Below are 14,301 nucleotides of genomic sequence, written 5' to 3'. Positions count from 1 at the left end.
CTTTCGAACTACAGCAAACACCAATGTAGCTCTCAAGTATTTTTCAGCATGGGACTTTCCACCCAGGTGCAAGGAAGGCTGCTTTCTGTCAGGATGTTGTCTCCACTGGTAATTGACCAATACATTTCCCCCTGACCCAGCTTGTTCTTCAGGTCATTTGACAGACTGCCCTTTGTTTAAAAGTGATTTCTGTTTGCCCTGAGCTTTAGCCTGGATGCCTTTCCCTTATGTGTAGCACTTCAGTTTGTTTTCCAATACAAGTCAAAGGAGGTGGACCCTGTGCTTCATATACTTGCAGAATACTTGGCTTTTAGATGGAAATAGAAGTTTCCAGACTGTAAAACTCATTTCAGAGGGCCTTCAGGTGTCAGACATGTAGGTAATTGCTGTTCCATCTAGGAATCAGTGTGATGACAAAGGTGCTTCAGAAGAGATTTGGCTAGTGACTTTTGAAGGGAGGGATCAGTCCGGAAGCATTCCTCAGGTGTCTGGCTGCTCACCTTGTCTCTCAGTACAAGTTCACTTTGTTTTCTGAATTTGTGCAGTTCTATGAGGAGCATTATAAATTGAACCCCATTTTGCTCTTTATCCTGGTGAGTATGACTTTAAAGTCCAATCCATAGGGAAGAAGAAACTAGAATACAAATGACTTATGAGCTGTTAAGCTTTTTGTGGTCTTTTCCTTCCATGTTTTGAAGGGAAAAATCAGACTCTATAATCTCTGTGTGAGATCCTTCTCTGCATTGCATTTTCTGGTAGACATACTGCAACTAGATCTGAGAGGAAGGTGGAATATAAAGTATACTTCACTGGATATAGAAAGAGGCCTTTATAGTAGAAATAATTTTATGCCAGCAGGTAGTGCTAACTTTTTCTGTGTTAAATGTCTTGATTTTTATAGATAGTATACTGTCACAAAATTCTGGTTTGCAAACCTGGTTTTGTTCACTTGATGCGCAGGAACTGTCTACTTCTCTGGAGATGGTGTACGGTCAAGGTTCTGAAGCAGATGACTCTGAGGAGGTATTTCAACAGTTCTTTAAGTGGAAGAGTGTTAAAATGAAGAAATTAATTTGCATCAGAAATGATACGGACACAGCTCTGCAAATTCTTGCTGGCTGGTTCAGTGGCATCTTAAAGGTAAGGTGAACAGTCAATCTTTCCTGTTGGTGAAAAAGATGAAATATGACACTGTCTAACCGAGCTTGTGAGGAGTAGGCATTAGCAGGGGCAACTGCCTATGGCAGGGAGATTGTGCATATGAGCAGTGGCACTAAATGACAGTGCCTCAATACAGAGGGAAAGGTAATGCGTTGAGGAACAGAGTTAATTTACCTTTATTCTTAGTGTACCTTTGCCGTGAGCCAGAGTTTATGCTTTCTTATGGAAGGACATCTTTTGTATAAAGATCAGTACTTTTATGCGAGTATAAATTTTGTATGGGTGTGCTCTATCTGTTCATTGTGTGACTGAAATGCTTTAATTTGTCCTTTCAAAGTGGCCTTTGGATAGAAAGACTTCAGATTTTAAAAGGTTCTAGTTCATAAATGCTGCTGAAAGAGGTTATGAAAGATCACTGCAAAGAAGCCGCTAGTCTGACTTGACATGATCTAGGTACAGGTTGCAGACAAATATATAATAGAATTTTTTTCCTCATTGAAATGCTGAGTGTGGAGAACTTACGCAAATAAATTGTCCACTTCTATTTGCATGTCCTGCAGTATTTTCTGGAATACCATTCTGATGCTGTGTCTCTCTCAGTCTGAGTTGTAGGAGGTTTGGAGTATTGAAGTTGAGTGCGTATTATTTGTCTTATAAGGAGATGGATGGTGGAAGTTGGTTACAATCCATTGAGTTCTCCTTGTAAAGAAAGTGCAAAGTAGGGAGGTAACTTTGTGGCTTTCCTGTCTCTGTTCTTCATATCTATGTTCTTTCTCAGTTTAGGACTCTTAATCTTCCTGGGAAGACTGTAAGATGCTCTCCCTCCATTCCTGCAGGCCCAGCTTCCTTGATCTCCTTCTTGTCGCACTTGTGTGTAAATGTTCTCAGTTTGTGTCAGCATAACCTTCCTGCCCATGTGAATTGTACATAACCCACAAGGGTCGTGCCCTTTCATAGTGAATAGGTTTTCTGCCCTTGCATTTCACTGTACCCAGAGCGTTCACTGTGGCCAGATGCTATTATGAATAACAGTGTTCCTTCACCTCACAATAAATTCTGTTCAGCAGCAGTGTAGACTTGGTGCATGTCATGTGCAGTATAATGTTAATGAATATAATTACTCGCAGATGTTTATAATCAGTCAGTTATTAGAGGGGGCAAACAAACCTGCAGGTGGGTTTCTCTGATTGCTGGGTGCAATTCAGAGTGCTATTCTGCATGTATGAAAGTGACTGAAGTTTGTTAGGGTAGTGATTAATTTTGATTTACCTGTTTCAAATCTGAACTCTTTCTGCAAATGGTTCAGAGACACAGGAAATGTACAGACTTTTGGCATGGGTTGGTAAAGCACTGGTAGGTAGACCAAGAAAGAAATTTTCATTTATCCATCTTAATCATTTCAGCTTTTGATATGCAATTATTCTGTTGCAATTTAACTTCTAGCTCCTTTTAAAAAAAAAAAAAAGTGAGCAATCGTGTAGAGAAAATGCTTCTTTGAAGTGTTTCCCCTCCCCTTATTTTAAGTAGATACTCCTTTTCCTCTCTTTCTGAATCCACATTAATCTCATGTAGCATCGATCAGAATCTACAATAGGAAATGGGTCAATGACAGACAAGGAAATTTTCAGAGACTGGATGGCTCTTTTCCAGTATGCAACCCCAGGCTTTGGGGAGCAACATACTGTTTGAACTCGCACTGTTAAAGTTTTTATTTTTAGTACCTTTAAGGTTAAGGCAATAAAATATTTTCACAATCTTTAGTGGAATACACATGCTTGATAGGTAAATGAATGAGGTGGAGTTTGCAGGTTTCTATTATGACTGTGTATCTTGCATGTTAAATACAGGACCATATTTTCGTTTTAGTTCTGGTTGCCAGTGTAATACCTCTTCTTCTGCAGATATGAGCAACAAAACTTTGCTGAAAACAACATTCAATGTAATCATAAGCTGATCTTACTGATTTTTTCTCTGGCACCTTCTGTATCTTTATCTTGAAGCTAAGTTATTTCTGACTGCTATGAAAACACTTAGAGTTTCCTGGTGAAATCTTTAACCTTATTTCACACTTGATAAACTCTGAAATAGATCCCAGGATGTGTCTTTATCTCAGGTAGTACTATGTAGGACTGGAAAGCCCACTCAATAGTGAAACTGCCATATTGAGCATCTTGTGTATCACTCTGTGGGCAGCACGTTGATATTTTTTTTTTTTTTTTTTTTTTTTGACATGAAACTCAATAGGAGAAGGATTTGGATTCTTCTACTGTTTCATTTTTGGTAAAATCAAAATGAGATTAGGAAAATAAAACCTGATCAAGGCAAGAATCAACTTTTTTCTTGCCTGGTGAACCTTAACTCTGTTAGTTTTAGAAACCGTTGTATCACTCAAGTGTGAGGCAGTTAAAGGTGAGATCTGACACAAATCCTGATTAGATTTCCAGTAGTGCTATAACTCTGTATTTCTTGCTTGTTTTTGCTGTCTGCTTGCTAACTTCTTACTTAAAATTTCAAGGCTGGTTGTGTGTGTGGTTTGGTTTTTTTTTTTTTTTTTGTCTTTGAAGTGTTTTGACCTGATGTCAGAAGCATCTTCAGATTTAGAGGAATTGGTTGGCAATGCAGATGAAATTCTCAAAAAGGTTGAGTTGGCTATTTGTGAAGAACTGGATACTGACTTAAATGTAAGTTCTAATCACGCCTACTGTGTCATGACTTCTATATATTTTATACATCTTTGATTTAAGTTTAAAGCTTTTCTTAATGTATCAGATGAGTTTATTTGCTACAAGGCAGCATCTTCTTTTGTGGAAATGTGATAAAGTCACTCAGGTTGCTCCCCAGAGAGAAGAGAATGTGTTTTCCAGGCAACAGGCAGAGGGCAGCTTTGCGTTACAGCAACTTAGCTGTATGTATGACTAGCTTAACTAAAAAATACTGGGAAAACTGGTTCTCCCCTGTGTGCAGAGAAGCTTTCTTTGAGCTGTACTGTTTTGGTGCTTGTGTTGAAAATACAGGTGATGAAAAGTAAGTTTCTGTTTTAAAATAATGGGATTGCCTCTCTGGGTGAATGTGTATGGATAAATTTACTTTTTCCAGTCTTAAGAGATGAATAGTTTTTCATCACTTTCAGTTTGCATGCGACAAGTGTTCTTGCCTTACTGGTAACCTCTTTCTGTGCTTGTGTTAGCCTTTTCCCCAGTTATTTACCTTTTCTGATAAGCATTTCCTCAATTCTCTTTTGCTAATCTTTGAGGTACTTGCATTGTCTCTGCAATGAGAGTCCCTACTGTGCCAGATAATGGTTGTGTCAGCAAAAGTTGAACCTGTCCTCTAATGTAGCATCATACTAACAACAAACCAGTAGTTTAGTCTGCTTGTGACTGCTCTCTGTGATAGAATTAGTGACTCTCTTTTAGAAGAATGGTTGCATGCTTTAATGCTTCATATCTATTTAACCATGCTATCATTAAGAAAAAATAAAATTGTTTCATAGCATGTGGAATATGAAATTGGACTTCTGCATAGAAGTGCCAATCAGTTCTATTCTCTTGAAACTATTGGATGAACTCTTAGACTTATTAACTTCCCTTTTAGAATCTCTTTAAGAAGAGAGAGAAAAATCTGAGAAGAGTGATTTTTTTCCATTAACAATGGAATTTCTCAGTAAAGGTTTTACATCTTAAACGTTGGTGTGTACAAATGAAGAACGACTCTCAATCTTTAATCTCACTCTGTGTGATTCAATCTAGGAGCATGATGAAGCAGAGAAGGGAATAATTATGAGTGCTTACAATAAAGTTATACGTAATGTTCGTCAGGAGCAAAGTATGATCGCTGTCATACAGAACAGATACTTGGCCAGTGTTGAGGTGAGTTTATGCCTTATTTATTTCTGTCATGCTGATCTATACTAGCAACCCTTTCTGACATAATTTCTTTTTGAAAGATGTACTCTTACCTTTTTATAAGGAAATTCTAGGAGTATATTGGTGATGAGAGATTGTTAACCTCAGCCAATGCTTCATTTCAGTTAAATACAAAGATACTTTTTAAAAAAACAAAGCAGTGGAAGCTGGAATCTCTGGATTCATTACAAATCAGTAGTATGTAACTTAAGGGGATTGAGCTTTAAGTAGAATGTTAGTTTTCCAGAAGGAGGTTAATGTAATTAAAATGAAATACAATAAAAACCCTTTTCTGTGGGGAAAGACCCTGAAAAGCTGAATTCAGATAGGCTTCAGGCAGTTTCTCGAATGCATTGGACTAAAGCATAGTACAATAGAGTGCTTGAACACTTTCTGATTTTTTTTTTCTTTTTTTTCTTTTCCTCCTAGTTCAAAAAACAGGCTGAGGAATGGCTGAATAGAAGACCTGACATTAACAACTTATTATCAATTAAGAAAACTGTGAAAAGCTTAAAGGCCCGGTTAAGGTGGAAGCTGGTTGAAAAGAACAACTTTGAGGAAGTATGAAAATGTTACAGTCTTGGTGTTTTTGTCTGTTTTTTAAATTGGTTTAGAAACATTATTTTGTCTAGTCCAAGTAAGTGGTAACTATATAGAACAGTTTGTGTTTTCTGACCTGAATTTTGCTTTTAACTGTGGAAGTTTTACAGGCCCCTGAGACCAAGCCTAAATGGCTTTAAAAAAAAAAAAAAAAAGACAGAAGGTGGGTACATAGCCACTTTTCTGTTTCACTCCCCAGCCATGGCACTGTGCTTTTAACTAAGTCCCTCTGGTGACGGTCGCTGTTCACAGCATGAACAGTTTTGTCCAGCTCTTTTTACTGTGCTGGTTGTGTGATTACTTTAAGTTTTAACTTTGTTAATAATGCTTGTACTTCCCCTTTGGTGACAGAAGTCAATGTCTGTTCTAGTTTTCAGTGTTCCCCGCTACCCCTCAGAGAAGTCCAAAGAATCTAGATATTATCCCAGCTTCAGTGCTGTTTGTTTGATCGCACATTAATTATTCTGGTGATGCTTAAGGAAAAAAAGAACCTGCATGTGTCTCTCTAAGCATTGTAAAGGGGCAGTAAGCTTCTAAGAGGGATTTAAAATGAGACACACTAATGAAACCCATTGGGAAGAGGATTCTTGAATATTGAGGTGACATGAGGAGAATGCCTGCTTATGGGAGAAAAGTGAATGAATTATAGAACCTGGCATTGCTGGTAGATGAATGATGTTGCTGTTATGATTGTATGTGATCAGCTAATTTAAAAACAAAAAAAAAAGCTCTTTGACTTGGAAACAAATAGGCAAAGGGCTGGAACATTTGATCTGTCATGTAAATAAAGGGAACACCTTTCTCAGTGATTAGGTTTTAAGAGATTCTCTTGGGTTTCCAGGAAGGAGACTGAGTAAAATACGCATTTGAGAATACGTTCAACTCCAGAACTGTGATATGGAGGCTGTTTTTTGATCTTGGTATAGTAGGTTACAGTTGTTTGGTATAATAGCAGAATGAGAATTATACCCTAACTTTGTTATTCCTAATGCAGTCTGATGATTACAGTGAGTTTGAAATGACAGGAATAAAAGAGGAAATTGCTGATCTGCGAAATAGGGTTCTGCAGGAAATATCCAAGGAACAAGAAGAATATGTAAGTATTAAACTACTTAGGCAACTAAAACAAACCTGTATGAGGCACATCTGCATTTCAGTTGCTTTAATGTGTGCTCTGAGTAAAATAAAAAATGTGATTTTTATAGTGTTGAATGTTAAGATGGCCCTTTTTTGGTGAAACCTATGGGAGAAAGCATGGAGGCTGATCAATTTTATCTCTATTTGTACATAGTTTCTTCAGACTTTTCCCCCCTTCCCTCCTCCATAAGAGGGTGAGGTGAGAAAAAGATGTGAGCTGTAGTTCTCAACCGAGAAGAGCTGCAGGTGAAAGTGTAAGCTCAGTTGCTGAAGAAAGACTGTATTTCTTGAAGAAGGGGAACTTTCTTTATGACTAGGTTAAAACAGGCTTTTATCCTGAAGTGAAGGAGATCACCCTTTCTCTAAGCCCTCTATATGGAGGGAAGAATCGGAAACCATTGCCTTCTGAGCAAGTAGAAGGCACCAGGATTTGTGGTGGTGATATACCTACCTCTGCAGACGTAGCATTTGTGTGTAATAGTTACCTTGCAGCATTACAGCTGTGTGGGGTCTGGAGATGCATGAGATGTTGGCCTGATCTGTGTTACTACTTGATTTCTATCTTCCTTCACTTACCCGTAGTGAACTTGTTTTCCTTTGTTTAGGCCTACTAAACCCTCTTGTAGAAAAGATGAAATGTTTTCTGTGATAGCGCGTGAGCTGCTTGGGGCCTTAACACTACCCACCCTCAGAGCTTTCAAAAATCTGTCCATATTGAACTGCTGTATTCGTGGTGTGTGTGTGTGTGTTTGTTTTTTTTTTTTTAAAAAAGCAAATAGCAGCGTTACTTTGAATGATGATGTTGAAGGAGGTACAGTTATGGTCAATGTATGTTTGAATGTCCTGGGTATACATTGCAAATGTCAGTGTATATTTATATATGTCAGAAACTAGTGACCTGAAGCTGTGGGCCTTGTTTCCTTCATTTAGGAGAAGCTAACATATTTGGTACAGAAATGGTTCCCTGAGTTACCACTTCTTTATCCAGAAGCAGGAATTCTAAACTATATGGTAAGCAGAGATTGGGTCTGAATGCAGTGTCAGTTACTGTTTCGGGCACTATCAAGGCTCTGCACCAGCAATGCTCTGCACAGTCTTGTCCATTTGGGGGACATATACCCTGAGCGTTGTTTGTTGTGGTCTTCCTCCTTCTCCTCCTCTTCTGGGGGATGTTCAAGGAATGCATTTCATTAGCTGCCTCATCATGACCAGCGTCTTGGTAACAGATGTTGTAACTTTTTAACATGTCCCAACTGGTTTTGTGCTTTGCTAAGTTGATTGAGGAAGAAGAGAGGTAGTTGAAGCCTCTGAATCTTACCAGCTGTTAAATGCCGTGTGCTTACCCTGGATATCTGCGTGTGCTTCAGAACTCTGGTGGACTTCTGACATGCAGCCTGGAGCGAGACCTTTTGGATGCTGAGCCCATGAAGGAACTGAGCACAAAGCGACCTTTAGTGTGTTCAGAAATTCAGGGCCAGAAGGTTCTTTTAAAGGTAATGTTGTCACTGGCTTTCAGTTAGCGCTGCAGGTGAGGCCTTGGCTTATTAGTGTGCTGATTCTGAATGAACTCTGCTGTTCCTTTCATATCCCTGTGTTTAACAGCCCTTTTCTGATGGCAGATTTTTTTTGTCAGGGCCTGTAGAACATGAAGCATTGTTTACCTTCTGGATTGTTTCCATGTTGCTTACTGATTTTTTTTTTTTTTTTCCCCCACTTCTTCTGAGGACTGCTGTAGTGAACAGTGCTTCCCCTCTACTGTCTGTTCTTTTTGGTATCTGGTGGACCTTTTTCCCTGTTCATTAGTCCTGTCTTTTTTTTGCAGATGCTGGTTTGTCTTCCTGATGATTTCACTGAGAAATGTCAGGAACTGCTACTTTTCCCTTGCTCTGCTTCTCTACCAATCTGCTAGCAATTGGGAAACCAGGGGATGTAGTATTATGAGAGGCACAGTTGTAAATATTCTTCTTGCTTTTGACTTGGCTTATTTAAATCTCAAATTAGAGACATGCTCCCTGTTTTGTTGGTACAGACTTTCTAAGAGTTAATAAGAAAATATGGGAACCGTCTAAGACAGTTGGAATTGAGTTTTGTGTTGAGTAGAAGAGGAAGTTATTTGGCACCTAACAATATGCATTTCTTAAAAAAATGTAATGCAGTAATGTTACAGGCATTAGGAGTAATAGCTTAGGTATCTGTTTTGTTTTTAAGGGATACTCTGTAGATGTAAGCTCAGAAGCCAAAGTGATAGAAAGAGTTGCCAACTATCACAGAGCTTGGGATCAGCAGAAGGAGAAATCTGGATTATTACAACTGTTGTTCCTTCTTTTCTGCAAGGCAAGATTCAAATTGATGATCTTGATTTCTGGTTTAAGCTGAAAGACTTGTAATTGGACCTTAAAGCTTTAACATATTTTAAGTTGGAGCACTGAATCAGAAAAATATTTCCTTTCTGAGTTTGGCTAAACTGTCTACTTAGTAAACATAATGAATGGATTTGTCGCACATCTAGTGCATGTTAAACTTCCCAATATTCCTGATATTTAAAACAATCTATTTTTCCTCCTTTTGTTGTTGTTGAAGTCTGATCCTTTGGTATATTTAATGGTCCCGTACTACCCAGGAGCAAGTCTGGGAGCTTTACAGGCTGATACACCTTTAACTTTAGAAGTAAGTATAACTACTTAGACTATCAGCACTTTATTTTGTATGTTTTTGAACTGAACTCATTGTTTTGCTGTATCTTAAGGTGCTGATGGTGTTTCACCGATGTACTTTCTTTGGTGGCTGACAGTGACCGTACAAAGTTGCACAGGATAGCTTGACTGGCATTCTTAGCATCTGGTCAGGCAGTAGTTTATAACTTTCTAAAAGAGATTTTGCTTGGATACACTTTTTTCTTTTCTTGATAGTAATGCCTCAGCTGTATTATTAGTACATTTTTTAAAAGTACTGGAGTTGAACATGTTAGATGTTCAGGGGCAGGCATTTCTGTATTGAAGGTCTAGAGGACTCTTGTGTGTGTAACTTCCCCCCCCTCCCCCCCCTCACTTCATCCCCCTCCTTTTCCTTTCCCTCCTCCCCACACAGTATATAGGCAGTTTGGATAGTCATCCTTTCTCAAAGAAGCAGTAGCTAGAAGCCAATAGAATCTTTTCTCTAGTTCTGTTTGACTTGAAGCTTCTGTTTGATGACTTGGACCTACTTGTAAAGGTCCAAGTTGCATGGTTTTTTGTGTTTTTTCCCCCATATTTTTTCATGTTAGTGATTTGTTAATCGGTGACTGCATGTTTTTTTTTCCTGCCTGGCTGTGCAAGTCATAATAATCTTACTGGGAATTAATCCATACTTCGTAAAACGGAATTGGCATGAACTTTGAATGTGTACAAACCTTTAAAAAAAAAAAAACAAACACCTTAGTTCTGGATAGAAACTTACGTGATACTGTGCTTTGTTTTTTCCATATCTATCTTTGTAATGAACACCCAAATTAAATCATTAGGAGGCATTAAAAGTGATGAAAGGAGTGGCCCAAGGTCTACAAACGTTGCATGGAGCTAATATAGTACATGGATCTTTGCATGGAAATAATGTTTTTGCTGTGAATCGAAAACAAGGAATCGTTGGAGACTTTGATTTCACGAAATCAGAGGTAAAAAAAAATCCTTTAGTGACTTTTAGTCAGAATTATGTATCAAAACAGACCACTGTGTTTGTAATTTAAAAGGTTTATTGATAAACATTGTGCTTAGCAGTGAGACTCCTGTTTCATATTCTGAATAGGGTTGGACAGTCTGAGTGTTGTTGAAATTTTTGTAGACACAATCTATCTTCGAGGGGGGAAAAAAGAACAAGTGTGGGCTCTGGTTAAGCAAAACAGTGGAACAAAACAGAGAAGTTGCAGTAGTTTGTTGGCTGTCTGTCTTGTGTATTTAATGGTAATCAGCATCATCAGAGGTGAGAGTAAGAACTCATGTTTGAAGAAGGGCTAGTCAAGCTCATATGAAGTTTTTGCCTTTCTGTTTGATAGGTAATGGGGTTCTAGTATGAGTTTTAATCTGTTGTGGTATTTAGTAAATTAACAGGATTTTACATGTTGCCTCCATATACTTGTATTTATATGTACTTCTTATTTAGTCCTCAGTTTCTGTAGTAAAGAATTTCATAGTTGTTCTTGGGGAAAATCTAATATTCTTTAAGAACACAAGCTATTTTCTTACTATTCATTGTGTTTACACAGCAAAGTCTCCAATCACGGTATCTCTTCTGTAGTCACCTTTTGACTTTCTAAACTCAAGTTGTTTGAACTAAAGCATTTTTTTACTAGAGGTCTGCTTCATGCTTATTTAATTTGTTTAGTAGTAATTTACATTACAATAATATGTCATTATATTAATATAATAAACATAAATGTAAGTTTCATTGAGAACCCTTATTTCTGCTTTGGAAATGCATTATCTGTTAACCTCATGAAGAGTGTCCAATGTTTGGATAGCAAGGTGTGCTTCCCTTGAAATAAATCTCAATTTTCAACATGCTAAAGAGAGATGCTTTCAAAATTTGACAGCTGAATTTTCTGGAAGGTCATACTCAGTACAGATGGTGTCATTGTGAAAATTGCAAGAGCTGAGGAAGACTATCTCTGCAGGTATGGGCTGTGCTGAAACGAGCAGCTCATGTGTGATAGAGCAGGAAAGTTCCACCCATGGTTCACAGCCTGGATCCAGTTTGTGCCTTCTCTGTAGGGGTGTCAGTACTGCTCAGTGCTTGTGCTTTCCGCGTGATCACAAATGCATGAGCGGAGCTGATAACTGATGTGTTACCGAGTATTCTTGGCAATCTGGAGATTAGTCTTCTCCAATCTGGCTATAGCTGGTGCTGGCTGCCGTCATGGAAGGGGATAGAACCTCAGGGTCTAGCTTTTATTTTGACAGTAGGCAGTCCTAAAATATGCTGGAAACCAGGAGGGAGGAAGCAGCTAGTTTCAGGTGAAGGCCAGAAAGGCAGAGAAGAAAAAATAGGAAAGCTGGCAGAACTGAACTTTAGAACTGAAGTTCTCCAAAATAGTGCTGAATGTCTTCTAATATTTGTGATTTTTTTTTCTAATTTGAGAAGTTTTGCAATTTGTATTCTTTACCACCTTATGAGCTTTAATAGTTCTAGTATTGAGTAAAATCTGCCATGTTTATTCTTCTATTACAGTTACAGATGATAGATGTGTGACATTATCTCTTTTTTCCTTTACGCACCACTCTTTTTTGATCAGTGAAAGAGGATTTTACATTTTAGTCTGTGTCTGACGTTAAAAGGGAGAGGGAGATACATCTGCTTCAATATGCTGTCGGTCTTGCTTGAAATTATGGGTACAATTTTTTTCCCCCATAGGAACAACGTGCTGCTGCAAACGCTATGGTTGTCAGTACCCTGAGCTTAGTTTCTCCTGAACTGAAAATGGGACAGCCAGCTTCTCCAGCCTCTGACATGTATGCTTATGGCTGCCTCCTGTTCTGGGTATGTTACGGCTTGTGCGAGAGTTTCTAGTAATATTATGGAACTGTAGCAGGCTTATAAAGAGCAATAAATGTTATCTCCAACTTCTGCTTTCAACTATTTTGGCGAAATAAGTGTTCATATTTTCAACTGAGCGGTAAGTGTGGAATGAATGGGAGTTAACGATTATGGGCAGAAGACAGTAAATTTTTTTTCTGTAAAATATACAATGTAATTTGTACAGTAGTATGAACAAAAAATATGCTTTTGTTCCTCATGCTGTGGATTGTTAGTTTGTACTGCATTTCCCATTCATTCCTTGTGGGCCTTTTTTTCTTCTTTTTTTGTGACCTTACCCCTGAGGAATTACCCAAATCAAAAGAGAGGGAAGATGAAGGCAAGGATGGGACTGTCATATGTTTTGTTGCTGGCAACAGTGCTTAGATAGGTGTTTTGTTTCTTAGTGCATGTTATGCCAGGGAGGAGAAAGCAGTCTACTTTCCTGTGTTAGGTGGTATGCTGCACAGCGTCTCCTCCATCTCCTTTTTGTCTTCTGGCACTGTATTGCTGCCTCCGCAACTCAGGGTGTCAGTGCCATGTGTTCTGAAAGGGAAAACTTCTAATCTCCCAGACTTGAAAAGCCACAGGCTACCCAGCAAGTGCTCATGTTCCCAGGCAGTGATTTTGTGTGAGCGCTTGATATATTAGAGCTGGTTCACCGAGTACCAGTTGGAGCTCCAGGTACATGGGGGTCTTTCTGGGAAACACTGGCAGTTCCATCAGCTGCGCAGTGATGGCTTCAGTAATCCTTTCTGTGCTGTAGCATCTTTAAAAACACTTCCTAACAGAGACGTAAACTGCAAGGTGATAGGTAGCCACTGTTAGTTACCTGTGCTGAGAAAATGAAGCTGGTTCATATAAAAGTCACTCTTCATTATGTTTTATTCCTAATTTAGGAAGCAGTTGCTTAAAATTAAGTAATTTTTCTACTAAAATAGGTGAACTAAACTGTAGCTGAGTATCACAGGTGTTTATAACTTATTAACGTGGATTGGTTTAGTCAGTACACTTTCAGTACTGCTATTCAGATCTTCATCTGTTCTAGAAAAAAGGTTTTTACAAGTAGAAGTGAGTAAAAAACAAACAAACAAAAAACCCCAACAAACAGTAACACCCCACCCCCACCCCCCAAAAAAAAACCCCAACAAAACAAAAAAAACCACCAAAAAAAACAAAGGCAGTTTTACTAATGGCTGGCTCTTCTTGAAAAGAATATCTGGGATGCAGCAAGATCGGCATTCTTCTGAAACCTCATCCAAATTTGCCAGCTGAATTTCAGATTAATCCATGTGTAACTAATCTCCAGCTTGGACTTGGTGGTGTATTGATCATTTGATGGAAAGTTTTAGCTCAAATGTTAGTATTATGTTTAACAGTTGCCAGTTTCATGTTGGGCATCTGAAACTGTGTTCTCCCTCATTAAGCAGCAGTGCCACTTCTAAAATGGAGACAGTGGTTTTCTGTGTTCTCTGCTGATCTGTGTCCCAAGAGCCCAGCACTGACTAAACACATGCTTCCTTTTGCTGGCTATGTAATTGTTCAGAATAGAGGCATTTTCAGCTTAACCTGCAGGCAGGTTTTTGAAAAATGCAAAGTACACTTGGGCATGATTCTACGCAATAGTAAAGACTGTGGAAACTTACTTTGTTTATGGGTACAGGGTTCACATTTGTCTGTTGGAGTGCACTTACCCCATAGCATTTATTGAAGAGGATTACATAATTAAACGTACAGCTTGGGCATGGACTTTGAGTCATATTTTTAAAAGTCTATTTCTTTTGACCTCTAAAAGTTTCTTCTGATACTGAATTTTTTCCCCTTGTTTCTGTGTAAGGGGAACTTGAGTCCCTTGCATGTTTTATCCTACTGTGAAATTAGGAAAAAAGTCTTTCCCTGCCGTTTTCCCATGACAATCCATTTTCACTTGAAACCTGGAACCTCCTTGACTGAT

General features: G+C 38.5%; 1 protein-coding gene across 1 annotated transcript in view; it reads left to right on the top strand.

Moving 5' to 3' along the window:
- STK31 (serine/threonine kinase 31) overlaps nt 1–14,301 on the top strand; it is a 42,104-nt gene that overhangs the window by 21,853 nt on the left and 5,950 nt on the right. Inside the window, exons 12-22 of the mRNA XM_076331331.1 lie at nt 961–1,140; nt 3,726–3,842; nt 4,911–5,030; nt 5,496–5,627; nt 6,661–6,762; nt 7,734–7,814; nt 8,171–8,296; nt 9,012–9,137; nt 9,384–9,470; nt 10,303–10,452; nt 12,186–12,311. Of these exons, the coding sequence (XP_076187446.1) occupies nt 961–1,140; nt 3,726–3,842; nt 4,911–5,030; nt 5,496–5,627; nt 6,661–6,762; nt 7,734–7,814; nt 8,171–8,296; nt 9,012–9,137; nt 9,384–9,470; nt 10,303–10,452; nt 12,186–12,311 (1,347 nt within the window). The remainder of the gene's footprint in view (nt 1–960; nt 1,141–3,725; nt 3,843–4,910; nt 5,031–5,495; nt 5,628–6,660; nt 6,763–7,733; nt 7,815–8,170; nt 8,297–9,011; nt 9,138–9,383; nt 9,471–10,302; nt 10,453–12,185; nt 12,312–14,301) is intronic.

The sequence above is a fragment of the Aptenodytes patagonicus genome, chromosome 2 (assembly GCF_965638725.1).
Source record: "Aptenodytes patagonicus chromosome 2, bAptPat1.pri.cur, whole genome shotgun sequence".
In the NCBI taxonomy this organism is placed as follows: domain Eukaryota; kingdom Metazoa; phylum Chordata; class Aves; order Sphenisciformes; family Spheniscidae; genus Aptenodytes; species Aptenodytes patagonicus.
Note: the sequence above shows the minus strand (reverse complement) of the source record. Positions and strands in the feature narration are given on the sequence as shown.